This window comes from Triturus cristatus, chromosome 6, assembly GCF_964204655.1.
Source record: "Triturus cristatus chromosome 6, aTriCri1.1, whole genome shotgun sequence".
Lineage (NCBI taxonomy): Eukaryota > Metazoa > Chordata > Amphibia > Caudata > Salamandridae > Triturus > Triturus cristatus.
The window spans coordinates 771,852,183-771,875,556 of record NC_140589.1 but is presented as its reverse complement, the minus strand read 5'-3'; the positions used below and the strand labels follow the sequence as shown (position 1 = coordinate 771,875,556).

General features: G+C 44.0%; 1 protein-coding gene across 3 annotated transcripts in view; it reads right to left on the bottom strand.

Annotated features, from left to right (window-relative positions):
* Window positions 1-4,384: 4,384 nt before the first annotated feature.
* The window catches only part of LOC146817848 (amine sulfotransferase-like), a 315,351-nt gene continuing 296,361 nt past the window's right edge, over window positions 4,385-23,374 (bottom strand). For all 3 annotated transcript variants that reach the window (XM_085611313.1, XM_085611315.1, XM_085611314.1), the window contains one exon: window positions 4,385-10,355. In XM_085611313.1, the coding sequence (XP_085467439.1) occupies window positions 10,225-10,355 (131 nt within the window). In that variant the 3' untranslated portion in view covers window positions 4,385-10,224. The remainder of the gene's footprint in view (window positions 10,356-23,374) is intronic.

Genomic DNA, 23,374 nt, shown 5'->3' with positions numbered 1-23,374 from the left:
TGCTTAATTTCTTGTTTATCACTGCAATATTTAGCATTTAGCAGGATGTCATCAAGTGACTTGTTTTGCCAGTATACCACAGTTTGTTGTTCATGCCCACTGACATCAGGATATTCCCTCTCACTGTGTTGTTGAAACACCTGAAACAATCGCTCATACTAACCATGCACTGATTCTTTTGGCTCTTGTAAAGTTCTTTCAATCTTCTCTCGATCAAGATCTTTTGGAGGAACCTTGCCTCTCAAGAAAGTAATCACCGCTTCATACTCTTCCGTAACTATAGGAGATGGTGCATTAGTGTTGGCATCTCTTGTTGGCTCTTCACGTGGCCATTGTCCAACTTTACATTCAATCCACAAATCATTTGGCACCACAATGTCAAAGAACGTATTCAAATCAATCCACAACACTTTTGAAATTTTGACAAATCTGTTAGCGTGTACTGCTGCACAGGTTTGTCTCTTAATTTTGGAAACATTTTGTAAATACTGCAAGATCACCTCTGCTCCTTGGCACATGCACATATACTTCACCTGCTGTTTCTCTTAGTGCAAACCAGTTGTTCACGTTTTTTTTTTCCCCATCTACTTCTGGTTGTTTCCTTTTCTTTACATGCTTCTTGGACCATTTAATTTATAAACTATTAAAATCACTCAATTTACGGCTGCATCTCACCAATTCAGCTATGTCTAATTGAATTCCTAAAGAATGCATTGTCTCAATTGCTCCATCATCTAACCAAACTCTGTAATTTCTCTGCAAAGGAAAACATTTTGAAAGATCGACTTCATCTTTTCGGACTAAATCAGTCAATTTATCATGTGTGCACGTCTTGTAATTGCCTTACCCAGGTAAATTAATTATTTTTCTTGATATTGGTACAAATAATCAAGATCCAAACATCCCCTAATGAGTTTGACCTTTTGTTTTGAAACTTTCAGTGATCTTTCTGTTTCAGGCTCTGGGGTAACTTGTTGCTCTACACTTTCTGTCTTTCTAAGTCCTGCTGCTTCCTCAAACCAAAGCAGGAAAATCCCATCTTCAGATAAGTGTGCCTCTTCCTTCATTATCAGGGTAGTAAACACAATCCTTTCCCCATCTCTCAATGACTGAATAGTTTGTGGTGGTTTCCAGGCAACAATATGTGAATTATGGGATGTCGGTATAAACCCTAATGCAACCAATCCTCCTAGAGCTCCTTGAGCATCTGGAATCAGGACAATGTTTGTTGGGGCAGTCACATGTTGGACAGTCACAATCGGGGCAGTCACAAGTGATCAGGGCATTGTCTGTCCGGTTGCAATTTGTGGTAATTGGACCAGAACAGAAATTATTGAAGCAGTAACTCTAGATGCAATATCTGTTGGTATCTGAAAAACAGGTGGTGGGGCAATCTGGAAAGTTGCAATGGTCTCTCAATCTGTATTATACTTGGTTCAAAAGGAGCAGTAGCCATTGTAGTACTTGTAGTTACATTATTATCAGCACTAGTGGTGGGGTTTGGCATAATGATGCATTGCTCTTTTAGTCGTACTCTGGTATTTATCTCTTCCTTTGTCTCGTGCTACCTTCTCCCACATATTCAAAGTTTCGTATTGCCTGGGTCGAGGGGGTGGCTTCATTTCGTACACCTTCTCCTTCAATTTTTCACTAATTCTAAGCTTAAATATATCATATTTAGGAAACTCAACAGAGCCTCCTTTTCAGTAATCTTGGACCACTGGTGAGTGTAATACCAATTCAGTTGTCCTATAATGTGCAGGTGTATCCTCAGGAGGCGCCTCTTCACCTACCATTATCTGAATTGTAACATCACCTCTCACATAACTCTTAAGTTCTTTAAGACATTTCATGATTTTCGCAAAAGTCAACAATGATCAGTTCAAATACTGTAATTCAATTCAATGTTTTGTTATAGTTCCATAAACATCAAGTATTATTCCTCCAATCCTGCCAAAGTCTGTATTCTTGAAAACCTGTTAACCAATCTCAAAGCAGATTCACACAACAACTGGTCAGCGTTGCACTCTGTGTAGTTATCAACCAATCATAACTCGACAATACACTAACCAACCAGTTCACCCTCCTTTACAGTTTCTCACAACAGTTTATTATTGTCCCTATCTCAATTTATGTAGTCAACAGTACCACACAATCTGCACCACAAACCTTTAGCAGACACGAAAACCATTAACCAAAAACTATGAAGTGTCTTCAACACTTATGTCAATATCTTTTTATCTATCCTGGGATCTGAGGCTATGTTGCGCCTGATAACTCTTCAAGTTCTTCACAAATTATAATGAACATATAAATTCATCAAAACATTTCCTTCTCGTACTCCAAATTGCTTCTCAATAGACACAATAATAATCACAATGCATCGCTCTATTAATACTCACACCTTCAAAACAGCAATAGGCTTTGAAAATTGCACCTTGTCATTCTTCAAGTTCAGAGCACTGGGCTTTGGGATTCCAGCATTGTTCTAGCTCGGGCAAGTATTTTTATAGCTCCTCTTCGCAAGACATTAACCGTCACTCTGCTATCAGAATTTGGTGGAGATGGAATCAATTTAAATAAGATGGTATAACATTACTATCTCACACCAACAGGGATAATCCCTGCTCGCAGGGTTTTCTTTTACTTCTTGGCGACAGACCTTTGCCATCATTATTTAGAAGATTAGAAGTTATACATCACATTGGTAACAAGCATTTGCAATGCAATAGGTCTCGCATTTACGTGAGTTTAAGCTATTGGCATTGTAAATGACAATGTCTTTTATTTATGTTTTAAAAACGAAAACAAGAATAAAAGGCATTGCCATTTGCAATGTCAATAGCTCAAACTCGCGTAAATGCAAGACCTATTGCATTGCAAATGCTTGTTTTTCTAGAGCCAAAGTGCTGCCTGTGCCCCGCACTACCCTGTAAGCTCTACACAAGCACTATGCAGAGGACCCCCTGCCTGTAATAGTAGGCGAGCTGAGGGCCAGTTGAAGAAAGGTAGGCCAGTGACTGCTGAGAGGGGGGAGGGGGGTACGTGCCGTAAATGCAGTGGTGCACCGGCATTATTAGTACTACAGAGCACTGATGTCACTGGCGCAATAGAGGCCAGGATTGACCGGTGCAGGTGTCTCGATTTTGATCATTTGAATGGACCAAGCGGCGCATCTAGACGGGAAAACAGACATGCTAGAAGAGACAAGAGTCGGGGTGGTCAATATACTCCATACCGTGACTCCTGCCAGCGCATCATGGGCTCTAGTGCAAGCAAGGAAACGGGTCTCCTGGCCGCTGGTTAAACTGTGAAATAGCAAGAATCGGCGTTCAGGGGCTCCCTCTGGACCCCAGTGTCACTGCTCCTGACGCACCAATCATGCCCTGAGCACTTAGATGTGAACCCCTTCATTCAGCCCCAGAGGAGGTCTGGCCGGTGTGAACGGTATGATCGGACTCTTCCTCACAAGGACAGGTAAGAGGCGACCTGAGACCCCAGACATATAGCAAGCACGTCGTGCTTTGTCAGATGTCCGGTAACTATGTGGCAAATGTGGATTTTCAGCTCACCTTGCCATTATTAACGGCAATTTTGTTTTAATGCGAAACAAAAATAAAGCAAGGTGACATTTTGCAAAGGATTTAATTAGAGATAACTCAAAGTATCCCGGTGAGCGGTCCAAGGTACATCTGGGTAATGCCAGGCCGAAGCAACAAGGGTACAGAGGAGTGTTATATGCAGGAGAAAATAAATATGAAATGATAAAATGCTGGATCAGTTTCCATAACCCCGACCAGAAACCGGCCAATTTCAAAATTGGAATACCTACATGTTTATGATTAGGAACTCCGAGGTGACTTGCAATTGCCATCGCTGATAAGGAAGGGGTACTTTATTCCTATATATGTTCACCCCATAACCACTCCCACAAACTACTTAACTCCTTAGTACTGTGCTCTTTCGTACAAAGAAATAGAATGTTTGTAAACATGAAGAATAAAAAGGTGAGACCTATTAAAAGAAAGAACAATGGCGCCCTCTGCTGTATTTTAGAAGTATTGCTGCATTCTTAAAACAAGCATTGGCGCGCGAAAGCACTTAATGAGCCATGACGGCTCGTAGATAAGAAAGGCAGTTGGCGGCTGGAGCCAAAGCTATGGAGAAGGGAGGGGGGAGTGGCAGCTGAGGAGCCATTAGATGCCAGCTGTGCACGTGCATGTGATCGTGCACTCAAGCTTTAGGCCAGCCAAAAGACTGTGGGTAGCACTTTGAAAATCCCACTTACAAAATATCTCGCTCAGAGCAGCGCAAGCGCTAGCTCAGACGAGACCTAAAAATCACAATACTATCTATAAGTTCAGTCAATAACAAGAGTTAGGTGTACGTTTTAAGGGTTTTATTTTGATTAAAAGGGTTTAATGAGTGTATTTGTCTTTATTTCTTTATTCAGTTAGTTAAGTATCAGTCAGATTACAGAACTGTTCAAAAAAGAAATGGTTAGAGCAATCATAACAAATAATGAATCATGACAGTTCCATAAAGGAAAGAATTCCTTATTTCAAGAATTAGGTGAAAATGGTGATCATTTAAACCCATAAAGAGTTCAAGTTTGAAAGACAGGCGTAAGATAGAGCATAAAGCTCAAATTCAATCAGTCAATACTGGCCAAACTTCGCATAAAGAGAGGTTTACCAACTCAATAAGTCTCAGTGATGAAGCAAAATATTCATGTAGGAGCAGGAGCATTTGAACTGCGCTCAGCAATCTGGTAAGGAAAGCAAATCAGTTTTCAGTCTTTAGCATACAGCCGTAGCATCCAGCATAAAGAGTATGCTTTGAGGTCTGGGAAATAGGTAAAGCAATAGCATGGCAAGGCGTGGCATTGCATAAACCGACTCTAAGAACACACACTAAAATAAACAGTTGAAAAGAAATGTTGCAGTTCGTGTATCATCTTCTTCTCCTCTCTTCTCGTCCAATAATTTTTTGATTCATCTTGAGAACAGATTCTTCTCATCTTTCACATTCGCACACAACAGGATAAGACTTATCATTAAGTATGAAACAATTTTATTAAACTATGTCTGCGTATGAGGCTTTTTCATTTATTAGACCTTCTTTCCCATGGGTATGAGACTATTCTTACCTTCTAATGAGACAAACACATGTTAGGCTAAACAATATGCTTTGTAAAATAGAAACATCTACTTGGAAGAATATTATTCAGCACCACATTTCTTTATTATAAAGCAAGGAAAATTATATTAAAATATCAACATTTTCTATACATGCATTGCACTTTTTTTGTGAAATAATATGAAGTAAATCTATTCAATGAGAACGTGTGTCTGGCAAAGTATTTCAAAATGGTATTTTATTCAAAGGCATTCTTGCTATGTGATGTGAAGCTTTTTTTTTTTTTTTTAAATGTCAGGGTAAGGTCAATGTTAAGCATTTTGTGCATGTCAGCAAATTTAACTTCGCCTCTGGAAAAATGACGCTTACTCTAAATATTTTGAGGCCTAGTACTAATAGATATAGTTATCTACTACTGTTTTGCACATTTAAATGTCGTGTCAGTTCTACATTAATATGCACGTTAGCATTGAACGTCTCTTTAAATATATTATTTTGCCTTCAATTAAACTTTTTCTCTCACAAGCTACTCACCCAGTCAGTTCCAATCCAGTAATAATTATCTGATTCTTTGATGTAAATTAAAAGTCAAATGCTGTTTTTTTCAGTTTAATAACAGGACCAATCACCTTGAATTTTCTCTACAGTTTTTTAGTTACTGTGCCTGATTCACATAGTTCTCTCAATGAATAGTTGTATCTTACGCTAGCCTTGGCGGTGTATTACATCTCAATATTTAGGACTGGTGTGAGTGTTTGTGTCTTACTGTGGACTTGGGTGTGACTTACTGTCAGTGGTGAACTGACACCTTATGGGCCTTATTCAAGGTACAGTGAGGGGTACCTCACTGTGCACCCTAACCACAATATATCGCCAGGATTTTCGGTGACACAGTTAGCTTCAAGACGATCAACATGCTTTGCAGTGCTGGAGACATCAGGTCATTTTAAAAATGTTTTTCAGTGTTCTTGATTTAATCAATAGGGGTTAGGTGCTCCAAAAGTAGAAATGTGTGATGATGTGGAGGGACCATAGGGCACAGATAAAAGATTATGAGCATATCAAAGATGACAGTGAGCAAAAATTATGCATTTGTGCTACTGAAAATTCAATCTGCAATGATCAATGGACGTTATTACTCGTCCTTTATACTTGTCACATTTCTGAGTCTGTCTCTCATCTCTGATCCCATTCAGCACCTTTTCTGATTCAAGTATATCAGCCAGTCTCTCATTCATACACCAATTCAAACCATTTATAACCCTCACCAACTTATTAGGCCCCCTCTCACTGTCTTTCCCAGTTTTCCCCAAACTTGGTCTCCTCCCTCTCCCAGTTTCTCTCTTGACTCCACCTCTATCATCCTATTACACACATTTCTTCTTCACCATAAAATGAATGTCTCTCATTCTCATGACTTTGTCATGTCCATAGCACCTCCACATCTTGCTCCTTCATATCGGCGACAGATTTACCCTCTCCTCTGGGGTTACTTTCAACTCCACTTCTAATTACTTTACTCTATCCCTTCCAATTTGAGGCCAACCTTCCGCTTTCTACAAATCTCATTCTCTAAATTGTGTCTCTTCCTATCCCACAGCAAACCTTTTCTCTTTCAGTTTCACTTTCATCCTTCACTCATTCGCCCCACAATTCTCCCATTTTCTGTCACACTATACACTTCATTTTCTATAATTTATATACCGTCCACTCTCCCTTTAACATTCAGTCTTAACTTTGAACATTAAATATCGCTATCTCTTGAGTTCGTCTCTAGCTTCAAGCCTTATATCTCTCATTCTCTCACAACCACCACCCAATGCTACTTTTACCACCATTTCTATTTTTGTAATCTTCTCACTTCTGCATCCCTAGTTTTCCAACTAACGCCACCTATTCCAATCGTACTCATTTTCAATTTATCTTCAACTTTGCAAGTTCCTTATATTTTCATCATTCCTAATTTTCCTTGAAGCTCACTCAACCTTGTGCTTCTTCCACTTCTCTCCCTTTTAAATTCTACATTTTCACCTGTGTCATCTCTTTCCTATTCCATCACATCACCATTGATTACATCCATGGCATGTCACTTTTCAATGGCCAACTTCATCTTTCTCCCTTTCTGTCTTCCACTCTTGCACCGTTTCTCACTCATGGTCTCTTGCTCATGCACTCTTTGCACTCACTCTGGAAGTCTCCCTCATAAAACAGATAAGGTACAGACAACAAGGAGCATCACAATTATCCCTCATAAAAGTGATAATCCTTGGAAAACAAGGAGAAAGAGGAGTTTCTCTCTACAGTATGGGTGGCTGCTGTGCAAGCACCTAAACAGATAGACTACAATAGCAGCAGAGAAAGCCTAGATCACAAAACAGTGATACATGAGCAGAGAGAAGGGATGGGTGTACATAGCTGCTAGGTGGTAATATATCATGTGTGACACACCCAGCCTGTCTGCCTTTAAATTCAAAAGCAGTGAGTAAACAGGGACTTTAAATCCCATGTTTTAAAAAGTAAACATGAAACTGCAAGTACCAGAATGCACAGTGATGGATAACAAGCTAGGACAAGCTGGAGGTTTCTTATTTGACATGGAGGTGAGTGGGTGAGTGAACATGTGTGTATTTGTATGCGTGGGTACATCACTCCATCCTACGTGGCAGGAACTAATCATAGCAGTAAATCTGAGTGTGGCACCAGGTGCAGCTATTTATGCACCTCAAAGAAGCATGTTTTTAATCTGGCAGCAGAGCTGTGAGCACTGTATTATATAGATTTCTGATATATCTAAAGAACCAAAGATGCCTTTTCAAGATCATTTATTGTATTTTATTTAACTGATGGGTACAATTGAATTATAGGGGATGCCTAGGCTCCCTTTGCATAGGATGTAGTAGGTGTTCATGTGGTGTATTTCACCCAATCAGGGCATCTGAAGCAAATATATATTAAAAAAAAAAGTTTGCAGAATTCACAGTGATCTAGTTAAGGTCATCCTTGGGCTTTAGGAGCGCTTTGTGAAAGGAGCTGGGGACGATTCGCTGTAACTATGGCCGCCTTTCAAAGTCCTGGGAAGGCTACATAAACACCTTCTGTTCACCTCTAGTTTAATTTCTTCTCTTGTGGTTAGAGCAGAGTTCCTGCACGTGTGAGCTAAAGAAGCAGGGAGAGCAAAGTGAACCCACTGCTAGTCTCTTGTTTGCAGTGGACTATTGGGCCCACACCCACACAAGAGAGGATCCCTCCTTCCCTTGAGATGCAATAAAAGGAAAAGGGCCCATGCATTTCTGTCCCATTCACTCTGAACAATTGAACAGCTCCATTTCAGTCTTTATTTTTTCATTTCAAATGTAATGCCCGTTTAGCAGGCGGTCCCTAGTAAAGTGCCCCCATGGGTGCCCTGCTGCTGGTGTTTTTTTTACGCCCCTATTAGAGCAAATGTACCTCAACTGGTCTCTTATTCCAATCAACAGTTTAGTTGCTTTTCTAAATTTCCTTTGCAGCATCCCAGCATGAGCCCCCTGTGACATGAACGATTTCAGGGCCCCCCTGCGTCGCTGGGATTGCAAGTCCCACTTTAACACACTTAATTACTCTGCAAATCCAGAAAACATAATTACACCTAGGAAAACAGCTTTTTGATTTATAAAACTTTTTTTGTGAGTAAACATATCCTACTTATCGAAGTAAGTTACAGATGAGCCTTGAGTAAAACGAGACTCATCGAAAATGCTTTGCGAGTAAAGGCCTAGCTGTTTAACAACGACGAATACGAAAGGAGTAAGACACAATTACTCACAGAAAGATCTGGGTGGATCAGATCCTATAAGTGTTGAGACTAAAGACCTGAGTGGCAGATTTTCTTGTGACTTACTCCTGTCATATTCATGGTTTACTTCTGAATGCCAGGAGTAAGTCTTGAGTACCCATGGCTTACTCCTGGAATTCAGTAGTAAACCTGGAGCGGATAAGCCAATACTAAGTCATACGTACGCATAATAAAATCTTTGTGAAATGAGCCCTAAATGTCAGCTTAAGCCATTGGTTCAATATTACTTTATAGTACATGGAAGCCAGCAATTTCTATATTTCTGATTTCCTTATTACAATTGACTTGTGAAATCTCTAAACACTTGTAATAAGAAAATTACATAGCTGCTCAAGAGTAATATCTTTCAACAGTTGAGATGTGAAGTCAATGCCTGCTGCCACAGCCAGCAGTCAAGGAGAAGGCAGGTCACTTAGCATCATTGCAGCTGTAATTTAACCAAGAAAAACAACAGCCAGCTTTTTTTTTTTATGATATGCTTTTCTAAAATGAACACTGATAAGCAGAAAGCAGAAAGCAGAAAGCAGAGATTTATGATAACATGTATATTTTTTGCACATAGTTCATTAAAGTAAAAAAAGGATACCTCTGCATGTTAGTACTCATTTCAAGCTACAGCCCTTTGTTAATCTGCTTTACATTAAACGGCACCACAGATTCAGCTATGATTCTTTATGTGAAGGAGAAGGATGCTAATGATTTGAGAAGTTTCTGGGAAGGATGATGGTGTGATCATGTATTATAAGGAATGAAATATCCTCAGCTGTACGTTAAAAGAATATTGCGTGTCACCCCAAAGTTCTATGACACTATGAAGGAACTCGATGTGCATCAGGGCTTACTTTATCCAATATATAAAGAAGCTATTTTAAATGTATTTATGATTCCAAAAATAACTATGCTGAATGTAGGGGAAGTGTGAGGGAGTTTGTTGGTCTGATTAGTACATCAAACTTCGACATTTTAAAACATAACTACTAATGTGTACCAGAAATTGTTGTGAATATTTTAATTACAAATCTACCAACTAAAACAGTCTAAAAATGAATTAAAATTCACTTTTATCATTATTTATAACCTACAAATCCTATCAAACAAGAACATGATTTAGAAATGTACCCACAGTTCTCTGGGTCACAGTTTACTTCAATGAACATGTCCTTCTGCATTTGTTTGTGTGATTTAGCTATTAGGGTGCAAAAGGAAAACATTGACAATGGCTTGATTGACAAGACAAAGTATGTTTTGTAACTTTATGCCTGGTTTTCCCTCGGAATGTCAAAAATAAATTTGATTGGTAGATCTCCCATTTTCTCCTGGTAAATCTTGTCAATCATCTCACTCTGTGCTACGGTCATTATATTTTTCCAGTCTCCAATGGTGCCTGTAGAAAGCAATTTAGAAAAACAATGGTGTTAATTAATAAATGCAGCCAAACAGATGCATAGCAATAACAATTAACAGTTTTGGATGCTCAGAGAATCCACAAACTAAAGCTACTTTCTTTGTGACTGATTAATTAGATTTGAATTGGGGGTTTTCGGCTAATTCAGAAACATGTCTATGCACCACAGTTAAACTTAGATATGCAACTATCCTCTTTTCAGGGTGTAAATTCATATTATCTTTTCATATTACCTACATTTACTTATGAAAAGTCAAATCCTCACTCAATATGGCTGAGGACCTGTAACGTTCATGCCTTGCCGTAGTTACCAATGGAATTGGAAAATTATTGTAAATTTACTCAAACGTAGGTGTAAGTCCTATGGTGTAAATTTCCAAAATACTGGTAAACTAGAGAAGAGAATAACAGAAAATGAGATCTTTTTTCCCTCAAACTTCCTGCCCTACACATACTGCTATGATAATGTTTCAAAGTATTAGTAAGGATAAAGACACTGGCCATTAGTTGTGTGGCCTGCACCAGTAATGGGTCCACTTTTGTCCTCCACTGGGAACCAACACCGAATTGTAGCGCTTCACTCTCACAGGGTAGCGAAGCAGAGCAGTCCAAGGCCTACTCAAGGAAGGGGGTGTAAGCTAGTAATCACCACTCGCTGGCACGCAATAATAACACCCAATAAATGATTGTCCAGTCGGTGCTTTTTCTTTTGAAAAAGGAAAAGTACATTTATTACACACACTACTCAATACTATGCAGTGATTTACAAATATACATAAGTCTGATGGAAATACCTTTTGATGACATTGCATAATCACCTCTGACCTCCCCAAAAGATCAAGTTCCCCAAACCACATCAACAAACATCATCTTAGGAGAAATTAATCAAATCTAACCATGAATGAATGGACTTATTACTGGCAATAAAGCATATGTACTTTGATCACAGTGGCTGTCAACATCAATATTTCAATAAAGCATTTGCTACATAATTAAATATGCATTTCTCATGGGTCTGTCTGCTTTTTATATATTTGTGACATTGAAACCGCATTTGTAAACAAAGCCCCTAGAGAGCATCACATTTTCATCACAAACCACATGTAACCATAAATGTCTCCTCTAGAGGGTGTTGTACAACATGTATATTTCTTTAGCCACCTTCAGGCCAATATAAATGCAGCCATAACCTTACCCCATACCCCATAAAGGGCGTTGTACTCCTAGCTGAAGAGCACATGCTCGAGCCTTAGGAATGCTTAATAAGTTGAAAGAAATCCTAGGTTAGTCATCTTTTTTGTGACCCTTCCAACACAGGGGCCGATTCCGATGTCGGACCCATCGGTCAGGAACCGTGACCAACAGACCGACCTACTGTCGTTGGTTACGGCCCTGCAAGTACGATGCGACCAAACCCTGTTCGGTCCCGCTCATATGGTTCACAATGGGAGCATGCATTCCGTGCGGAATGCATGCCCGCATTGTGAAATGGAGGGGTGCAGTTCATCCCTGCTCCCTGTTGCCGGCACTCCAAGGTGCCTGCCACCGGGTGCGGGTTCCAACAGAGGGGCACCATAGATGCCCCCAGGCGGCCATTCGGCAACCTCGCACCCATGGGGGCCCTACTGGGGGCCCTCAAAGACAGTTTCCAACTGCCTTTTCATGCCAGAAACACCGGCAGGAAAAGGCGGTGGAAAACTGCCATCGTATTCCCTTGGTCGTAAAGAGGCGGCCGGGGGAGTACTGAAGGATTTCCGGACAGCCCGTCGATAGCCACCCGGAAATCCGAGTTGGATTCCTTTCCGAGCGAGCCCATCATAATGGCTCGGTCGGAAAGGATTCCGGCCAGCACGTTCCGATGCGGGCGGAAGCGCTCCGACCCTCATTCGGTGCCCTTCCGTCCAAAATCGGAATCGGGCCCTAAGGGCCAGTATTTTTTTAAACAACTGCTTGGCCATTGAGGGGGGTTGCAACACCTCTGCAGCTCCCCTGCACTTTTTTTATGTTCTTGGTGGTGGCTATGCCCTCCTGGGGCCCCCCACAAGAGCAGAAATGACATACAGCCTACACACAGTTGATTTTACCAAGGAAGATGGAAAACCCTAAACAGGAAAAGTGTCACAAATCCAAACAAACTGATGCTGAGTTCTGTCGCATGGTATGGAGCTGCATGCACATCGCTTGATATTGGAAAGTAATGTAAAATCATTTTGAGTTGGCAGTAGGAATAAAGGTACAAAATACACTTGATTAAAACATTAAAATGTTTAAATCAAAACGAAAAAGAATGCAATGCTGCTAGTGATGGTATAAGAGAAACGGACTAGCCATCAATTACATATGTGCAAAATCACCAACTGTATAAGAACGAATGAGAGACTTTAATGAATGTTCTAGGATGCAGAGATAAGACCTGTGTGTATGAAAAGGTGATAAACGGTCAGGTGACTTGCAAACGTGGAAGACATTTTCGAAAGATTCTCAAGAAATGGCAGACCATCCTAGAGTGATGGTCCGAAAATTCACTTCAATAAAGATGAAAGGAACGAAATTTAGAAAATCCATTTATGATAATAAGGATATTGTGAATAGAGATCCCGCTAAGAGAAGTAATATGATTATCCTTATAAACAGTTAATATCTTAGGACAAAAATGTAATGTGCACTGACTCAACTATTATTTAGCAAATACTTTGTCAGTGGGAATGTTATATGTCAGTAACGTTTACAAAGCAAGATAAAAATAGAAAAAGAGTTACTTAAGGATGGATTGTGATAACACGAACTGAAACTACAAAAAATATACTTCAAATATTCAACTGTATTGCGGTATCAAGATATTCTCTGCCAATTACAATAACAATTAAATAAAAAGTGATATAATAAAATACTTAAAGTTGAAGAAATCAGAGGTGCAAATGCGGTTTTGCTTCTAGAAATATAGTTACTCAACTAATTAACATTTAAGCTTTTGAAATATCATTTGTAGAATTTAGCAACATTCAGACACTCTGCTCCCAGCTCTGCATTCACATACAAATGGAAACGTTCCCTATGATTCCTAACTTTAAAATTACACTTGAATTAAAAAAAACTTGGCTTCCACACTCAGTATCTCAATTATCCAGTTAAGTATTACACTATCTCCAAAGACAAAAATTCCCACTATTTTCACCATTAGTATGCCCAATCTAAAGTACATGATTATTCAACATAATTTCGGATTGATAAACTCAGGTACATATTGTGGCAGATTTATGTAATTTATTAGTCTTATATAATCGGCATAATTAATTTTAATTCATAGAGAGGGCTATTCATTAACACAGGAAAAACTAGAACCCTCTACCAGAATATTACTGCTGCAAAGTCATCCAGTGCCCTGGGCACCCACCAACGTTTTGCTGAATGGTACTGGTGGTAGCTGACTCTGACTGACCCTGGGCTCTGCCTAACCAGGCCCAGGGCCAGCGCTATGCTGAAAGAGACACATTTAGAATACAGTGAAAACACCTACATACACTAGGGTACACTAAGGGTTGGGGTACCCCTGTGGTTGGCATGACCTACCCTATCAGACCCAATTAAATATTAGGGCAGGGGGATTAAAACTACCTAGAAGTCCCTAGCCCACAATAGGGCATGGCAGTTTAGAGGCCAGCAGCTTTGTTTCTGCACTTGCATGTGTGCACTGCTGAAGCCTGAGGTCAGTTTAAAAGTAGCCCTGGGTGGCAGGACTGCTTTTAAAAAGTAGATTGAGCTCAAACTCGACTTTGGCATTTGGGGCACTTAAAAATTCATAACCTACAATGGTTTGGCATATTAGGAACCCCCAGGGTCTCCCCTAGGTGTCCCAGGGGTGGGGGTCAGGTATTTATAAGGTAGGCCCTTATAAAATGAGTTTTATATGCCCTGGGTTAAGTGAAACTTCACGTTTCACTCCCTACATTGTAATAAAAAAATGCTGCCCAAATTCGACTTTGATGGTAGGAGCCCTGTGGAGGGAGGATCTGCAATATTTCTACAGATTCAGAACCCCTAAAGTCTCCCCTAGTTGTCCCATGGGGTGGGGTCCTGTACATATAAGCGAAGTACTTATAAAAAGTATTTTTGTAAGTCCTGGTGCTGGAAAAATGGCCCAAGTCATTTTTCCCATTGCACATCCCCTGCCACACAGGTTAACAAAGCAGGAAGTTATTAACTAATAACTCTTGATAGGAGAGGGCTAGAAGTGCCATTCAAAGACTTTCCCGAATGGTATTAATAAACTCAAGAATGTGGTATGGTTACATTTCTCCTAAAGTGTACATACAAAAAGCTATAAGACTTTCGTGTTTGTAAGTCCAGATTCAGCCTTCCAGTGGTCTGTCCTGATTGGTCAGAGTAAAGTGGATTAGCCAAGCTGCCTTGAAGAGGTGATAAAGAGCCCCTGTGGTTAACCAGCTCTTCTGAGAGGGCAGTGTGCTGCTACACAGGAATGCCAGAGCAGGGGGAGGAGTCGTAAACCATGGTCTTCCAAGAGTAGTAGGGGCCTTAGTGTCATTTTCCACTCTAAACTTTTCACCTCTGCCAGAGCTAGGCTTATGGAAGGAATGCACAGAGGCAAGGGGGAGAGTTTATAGAAAGTAAGCCATCCTAGGGGTGTGTTTAGCCAGCTCTTACCTCCCTGCTAAAAAATCAGCCATTATGAATTTGGAGGATTTTGTGCACTCTGGGACAAAATAATGCCACATTCTACAGGATATGGCCATATTCTTGGGGAGTCACCCTGCTCCTATTGGTGAGCAGTGACCTCCTGCTTGACCCAGAGAACTTGGAAGAAGTATTGGGGAGGGGCAGAGCCTCTCAGATCTGCTGCTTGAAACTTACGAAAGCAAGACGTTGCCATGCTGAGAAGTTGGGGTGCAAAATTCTAAGGCCTGCCTTCTGAAGACTGCACCAGCTGAAACTACAGCTCTGTGGATTACCTTGCTGCAAAAGAACTACAGGATGGACTACCTGCAAGCTACAGGTTAACAGAGCTCACCTGGAACATAACCATCCAGGATCCTCAACCTGGAGAACACCAGTGAATTTGTAAGGGTTTTGTTCAAGTGGATTGTGGGAACTGAAGTTCTCAACTTTCAAGGACCATCTTGTAGCTTCCAGACCCTTGCAGTGAGTTTGAGACACTTTGGGACCCCTTGGGGAACTTCAGGAAGAAGTTCCAGAAGTTTGGAGAACTTTGGAGCAACTTTGAAAAAAAGCTCCATAGGGTGACCGACTCAACCTGGCCAGCTAAGCCGCCTGCCTTCAACCACGAGCCAGGTTTGTCCCGCTAAAAGCTCCATAGGTCCGACTTCCAGAGTTTGACCGGGTGTAGAAGAAATCAGAGGCCAGCAAACCCTCACCGAATCCAGCCTGGTGACGAGCATCGAGGGACCTAGCGAGAAAAAGCTCCAGAAAAATTTCTAAGTCCGAAGGTAAAAACTGTGACTGAGACCTACCGCTAATGGTAGCCGCTCAGGGCGCCATCGCAGTCGGCATGAAACTTTGACTTTGAGCCGGTCTATCGCGCCAAGATATCTCAATATGGTAATATAAGTGCTATAAAGTGATAAATCTTTAAAAATTCATATCTCCGGTTCCCTACCTTGGATTTGTGTTGTTTTGGTGTCATTTTAAAGATAAAAATATTTCCTATTCTTATAAATTGGTTTTGGATTTTTATTATGTGTTGTGTCTTAAATATTTACTGAATTGTTTTTTTTATTTTTTATTAGAAACCGTTAGCACACAGTAAAATACAGACAAGGGCCTACAACCACCAGGGCCGGCCGCTATAGAGCCCGAAGGCCCGCAGTGCACCGCCACACATTCAAATGAGCCCGAGGCAAATCGCCCGGCAGTTCGTGAGCACATATAACAGGCCGTGGCCATAGGCCAGGAGCAGTCGGAAACAACAGTTTCGTTTTCTATTACATATAAAACATACTCAAGGCAATGAGAGTCCGAAATAGCAGCGTGCTCTTCCAAGGATAGAGAACAACATACAGTGTCCAAAGCAGTTCCTGTCCGGAAGCGGCAGAGGGGGGCAATGGGAAAACAGAGCATGGAACACACCTTATACCCTCCCGCAGAATGCGCGGCTAGGGGGTCAAAGCGATATCGACCTCTAATGGCAGAGGCGGGGTGCAGATACTTCCACGATATAAATTCCAAGGACCCCATACCCTAGTCCATTTCCCTGGCTTGCATCTCGCCACATACACCTTCTTTTCCCTAAACATACACCAATCCATATTCTCCTTCCATACCTCGATCGTGGGCGGCCTCGGGGAGCCCCACAACTATGCAATGTTACGCTTAGCCACCATGCACCCCAAGGTCACCCACTGTGTCTGTGCCGCATTACAATCATTCGGTTCCCAGACATTCAACAAACACCTCCTAGCCTCTGGCAACAGGGCAACGTGCGTGACCTCCTCCATTACAGTGTGGATACCGTTCCAAAATCGCACAACCTCCGAACATTCCCACAAGATATGAAGAAAGGTGCCTGGCAGGCCACATCCACGTTTACACAGTCCATCCATCAAATAACCCATACGCAGCAATCCGGGCCCCGTGATATACACTCTATGGAGGATCTTCAGCTGTACAAACCGTAAGCGGGCCGGGATCGCCACCTCTTTCGGGGAGGCCACCGCCGATACCCAGTCCTCATCATCCAATTCCAAGCCATCGCCCGTCCATGCCTCCCGCAGACGGAGAAGCAAGTCCGCGCGATCATTAATGAGTTTCTTATAAATCAGAGAAATAGTGCTGTCGGGCACGTAGCAATCCAACACTCTATCCTCCAGTGGGGAATACTCGGGGACAGCAGCAGCGTCCGGAAAGACCGAACACAGCGCATGGTGGACTTGAGCATACCGGAAGTACTCTCTATCGTTTAATTTATATTCCATTTTAAGCATTTCAAACGTTTTGAAAGCTCCCTTCACCCAAAGATCACCCACCTTACATATACCAATCATATCCCATTTCTCAAAGCCTTTCGATCTCCACAAACAGCCCAACCGCCCAGAGGCATACAACGGCGTCGCCCGAGTCAGACGATCCCTCCACCCCATCGCAGCATTCGCCGCGTGCCACACACGTACCGCCACCTGCATGGGTCCCGTCAACCGCGTGTCCGGGGTTACCGAGTACAGCGCCCGATTATAGTCCCCACCCGGTAGCAGAAATGTATCCATCTCGAAGGCCGGGTTCAGGGCAGGACCGTATATTCCGTGGTTCACCGCCGCCAACTGAGACGCCCAATAGTATCGTTTAATATCGGGGAGGGCGACCCCCCCATCGTACCAAGGGAGCGTCAACTTGGCGAGAGCAATCCGCGGCCGCCCGTCCCAAAACAGTTGGCGCTGAAGACCCTCCACCTCCCGGAAATAGCGGGCTGGCACGACATCTAGAGTATTCTGCAAAGCGTACAAAAAGCGAGGTAGCGACATCATTTTAAACAATGCCGCCCGTCCGAGCGGCGAGAGCGGAAGTCGTCGCCACCTCGCGACGTCGGCCTGCAATCGCTGGAGGGGAGGGAGAAGATTTCGCTCATAGCGGACCGCGGGATCCAGTGAGATGAAGATTCCCAAATATTTGAACCCCCGGGTAGCAATCTGAATAGGGCAATCCCGTGGCAGGAGGGGGGCATCCCCTGAGAGGACGTAGACGCACGACTTGGCCCAGTTGATGACCAGGCCGGAGTTGCGACCAAAGGAATTCAGTACATCCACCAATACAATTAGCGACTGTCGGGGGGAGGTGAGATACAGAAGGATGTCATCCGCGTAAAGGGAGACACTGTCTTCAAACTCCGGCGTCCATCTAATGCCACGCAACGACGGCTCCCAACGCAACCAGGCGGCAAGAGGCTCTAAAGAAAGTGCAAAGAGAAGGGGTGATAACGGACATCCCTGCCGCGTACCTCTCCCCAGTGCGAAGGGAGCCGACACCCTACCATTCACCACCACCTGAGCCAGTGGGTCAGCATATAGTAATTTTACCCAACCAATAAACTCAGGGCCGAACCCAAATTTCGCCAACACGGCCCAAATATATGGCCACTCCAAAGTGTCGAACACCATAGTAGCATCTAAGGATGCCAAGATGGCCGGCTCACGTATGAATTCCGCTCTAGCAAGCACGCCGTGCAACCGCCTCAAATTTAGAGCGGTATTCCGATGGGGTATAAAACCAGACTGATCCTGATGAATCAAGTCGCCCACGACCCGAACCAGTCGGTTAGCCAACACCTTAGCCAGAATTTTGGGTTCTGCATTCAACAGCGAAATGGGCCTGTAGGAGGCGCAGCGATCTCGCGGCTTCCCCTCTTTGTGTATCACAACTATCGTGGCGAGGCGTTGGTCAGGGGGGAGGAAGCCCACCGCACGTGCCGCAAGAAACATGTCCCGAAGATACGGCGCTATCTTATCGGGACGCAACTTGTATAGTTCAATGGGAAGACCGTTAGGACCCACGGCTTTACCCGATGCGATCGAGCGAGTGGCCAGAGCGATCTCATATGACGACAACTTCGCCTCCATCAATACTGCATCAGCCTCCGATAGGGTTGGCAATGCAATGTCTCTAAGCAACAGACGAGAGTCCTCCTCCGAACGCCCAGAGACCGGGGAATATACTCCGCGGAAATGAGCCGCGAAGCAGTCAACGATCTCAACCGGGTCAGTCACACTCACTCCATCCGTCCTCTCCACAACGGGCACCACCCTGCTCGCTCTCTCCTTCTTATCCAACCAAGCAATCAGCTTTCCGGCCTTATCCCCCACATCATACAGTCGCCCTTGCTGTTCTCTACCCATCTCTTTAGCAGCTTCCGTGACTAGCGCTCTATAATCTGATCGTTTGAGGCTGAGAACATGCAATTTCTCATCAGTAACTCCACGCTCCAAGTCCTCCTCCATTTCAGCTATCTCAGCTTCCAGGTGGACCACCTCTGCCCTCTCGCACCTCTTAGCATGGGAGATAAGGGACAAGGCCTGCCCCCTGATCACCACTTTATAAGCCTCCCATAGGGAGACAGCCGACGACACCGACCCCACATTATCAGTGAAGTAGTGATCAGTGGACTTGACCAGCTCCGCGCGGATCTTGGGGTTACGAAGATACCAGGGGCTAATGGGTGCCACTCTCCCCTCTGCCCCATGGACAACCCTCAGTTGCAACCATATAGGGGAATGGTCAGAGATACCCCGGGCTAAATGACACACCTCCCCAATCATCCCAGCTTGGATCGCCGGCATAAGCATGTAATCAAGTCTCGAGAGACTCCCATGGGCCCCCGAGTGAAAGGTATACTGCGCCTGTCCCGGGTGCGTCAATCTCCAGCAGTCTACAAGTCCCAAAGTGTCCAAAAAACCCCCCAACCAGTCCTGAGCCCTAGGGAGATCCCTGGGGGGGTGACGGTCCTCCAACCCGGAGACAACTGCATTAAAGTCACCACCCAACACCAGAACCCCCCCAGGGATTCCCAGACCCAAACGCCCCAAATCAGCAAACGTGGCCGTTTGTAAGCCCGGAGGCACGTACACAGCCACGAGCAAAATAGTCCTGCCCTCCCATCTCCCCACCAGTGCCACATATCGCCCCCTATCATCGTGAAGCACCTCGTCCACTTCCAATGGGAGAGAGGCCCTAACCAGAATGCCCACTCCCCTAGAGCCAGAAGTGAAACCAGAGTGAGCGGCAAGGCGATAGCCCCTCCTATTTAGGGCCTGGAAGGAGTTCCCAATCAAATGTGTCTCCTGCAGGAAAACAATGTCAGGCGAAATCCGCTTCAAGAACTGCAACACCACCCCACGCTTGATCCTGTCCCCCAGTCCATTCACATTCCACGAAAGGATTCTCAATTCCCTACCCCCCATCCCACTCCCGCACATGGTACCCACATCCCGGAGAGCACAATCCGGATACGTCAGCAGAAAACTTCACATTGCCTTGCAAAACAAAAAACCAATCCGCAACAACCCCCCTCCCCCACAGTCCCGGAACCACAACTCCCCCCTCCCTGCACCCCTGCTTGAGCCCATACAGCCCCCCCAACTTGCAGTGTGCCTGTCGCCCTAACATATACCACAAAAAGAACCCCAGAAGGAGGAAAAGGCCCCAATAAGCTCCCCGCAACCCCCAAGCATTTGAAGGGCATGTTGTGCAAAATTAGAGTGCAACTGAGCCAAGGTACAAAACATCGCTAGTCCAGTCCATCGCCAGGAACCAAGTTCTAGTCCTGCTCCACCACATCCCGTCCGCTCTCCGCCGTCCGACTGTCTCGATCCTGTCCCCGAGGCAGGGCGTCCAACCAGTCTCCAACTGCCTCCGGCCGGTCAAAAAAGTGGGACCGACCCTGGAACTCAACCCGCAACCTCGCCGGGAATAACATCGCATATTTAAGCTCCATGTCCCTCAAGCGCCGTTTGACACCCAAAAATCCCAGCCGTTGTTTCTGGACCGCTTGCGTGAAGTCCGGATAAAAGCTAACATTGGAGTTCTCAAACTTCAGCGGCCCGGCCACCCTCGACGCCTGAAGGATAGCATCTCTATCCCGAAAGTTAAAAAGACGGGCAATTATAGGCCGCGGGGGAGCACCCACCTTGGGCGCACCACCTGGGATCCTGTGGGCCCGCTCCACCGCAAAGAACTTGCTCAATCCCTTGGGCGCGAGATGATTCATCACCAGATCTTCCACAAAAAGATCAGCCGCAGATTCCTCCGATCTTTCCGGCACTCCGATGATGCGAACATTGTTCCGTCTAGCCCTGCTTTCGGAGTCCTCAAGTCGACGATCCGTCTGGTCACTGGCAAACCGCAACCTACGGACCTCCGTCTGCAGGGCGGCCACGTCCACAGTTAGGCTCGACGCCGCTTGAGCCAAAGAGTCGACCCGCTCGTTGGTTTTGGACAGGTCTGCCCTGACCAAATTCACATCGATCAGGACCGCGTCCAATTTATGAGCCAGGGTATCAAACTGCTGACCCACAGCAGCCTTCATCTCCTCAATGGCGCCCATGACGTCCTGCAGGGTCAGTTCTGACGACGGGCCCGATACCTCTTTAGACCTCTCAGGCGATTTATGCAGGCCACTGGGGGATCCCTTTGGCTGCGCATAACGATCCATGTTGTTGGCCTGAGTATAGGATCGTCTCCGGGTAGACTTGGGTTTCGACTTGTCCCCGTCTAGTCTCGCCGCCATCGTCCGGAGGCCACCAAGGTTGGCACCCGCCGGCGCCAGGGACAGGGATCAGGTGGCTAAATCAATCGAACACAGCAGTCGCAGACAGGAAGCCCGTGTGTCGTCCGAAAATCAGGCCAGACACTCCGCCATCCGCGCACCCCTGAAACACCAAGGTCCCGCAGCCGATCTAAAAAAAACCGACTTGAAAACGAAAGTGAAAGTGCGGGGTACGTGGCAAGTCAAGCCCAGCGTGCCGCTGTTGTTCACCTCGTACCCGGGCACCTCACCAACTCGAGATCGGGACCAAGGCAGTAGCAGGCCGCAAATTTCGGAGGGCAACCATTCGGGTTCCCGGCGTCCGATCTGAATTTGGAAAACGGGTGGCACCTCAGCGCGGATGCATCAGCAAAAGCCCGTCGAATTTACCAGGATTTAGTCAGGATAGACGTGGGAGGTTGCGGAGGCCCTCGAGAGCCGTAAGCCTACGCGGCCATCTTGGTTGCGCGCTAGGCTCCTCCTCCTGAATTGGGGTTTTTAAATGCTTTACATACCTGTCTTTGAAGTTAAGCCTGTCTGCTCGCAGCCACGTTACCTAGGGTTGAGCATGGGAATAATTTTATAAGACCTATGCTGAGTCCTATCATGTGTTAGTGGCCCTATTGTCAGTGGCAGACCTACATTTGCCCCTACCAATAATCCACTTTCCAACAATTACATTCAAAATGCATTATTGAGATCATCCAGTTTAAACTAATTCATAAGGTTTTACATATACATTCAAGTCTCACAATATTCTACCACCTATGAAAAATCAGCAGAGGTTTCTCCACTAGGAGGGCGGAGAACTTTTGCAAAGTCTGAAGAGGTGTTAGAGGATGAATTTCTTGGAAATAATAATAAACGTCTTTTGCCCAGTTCCATCCGACCCTGAAATATATGGCTCTTTAAATTCAAATAAAAATGAGCGTACTCTAACATTCACTAACTTGCCCAAGAAAGCGAAACATAAGTTACATAAAAGATCTAACTTCACTGGAATTGCTTTCAGCAAATGGGTTAATAGACACACACCTGAAGTCATTTTTTTTCAAGCCCTCATTGTAATTCTTCCCTGGCTCTCACATTTTGTGAATAAAGCAAGTACCTGCTGATAGTACCTAGACACCCAGATACTGATATGTGCTCCAACACTGAACACCAGAACCTTCCAGTGACCTTGAAAAGTACTTTTATAGATTTTAAAAAATACTGACAATACATTAGCTCTATTGTACATTTTTAATGCATTTAATTTTTTTAAGTTAATGGGTGTCTATGAGTAAGGATTCTTCATTACCTTTTTATCAAAAGATCCATCTTCTGTTACAAATTAGCAATTGATAGCCTGAGCAGTAAACACTGAATTAAGAGCACATATAAAAATTCAAGTCTCAGTTCGTAATAGTTTCTTCTTGTTAATTCCAAGATCAAACAATCCTTTATCCAATCTTCTTAATATATGTTGTCCGAGCCACAAACAATGCCAACACGTGTTTCATCTATACGGCAGTAAGCCATAGACTTCATCAGGGCTAAAACAAACACAAAGTAGCCATATTACAATATGTAACACCCTGCACTCGTATAGATGGTACATCAAGTTGCTAAGCCAAATTGTCTTAAACACTGATGAGCATGCGTTATTCACATTGGTTGTGTAATTTGTATGGCCGACCTGTACTTTAAATTATGCATGCCAGGTAGTACGTGCCGTTGTCTCAATTGGATTGTA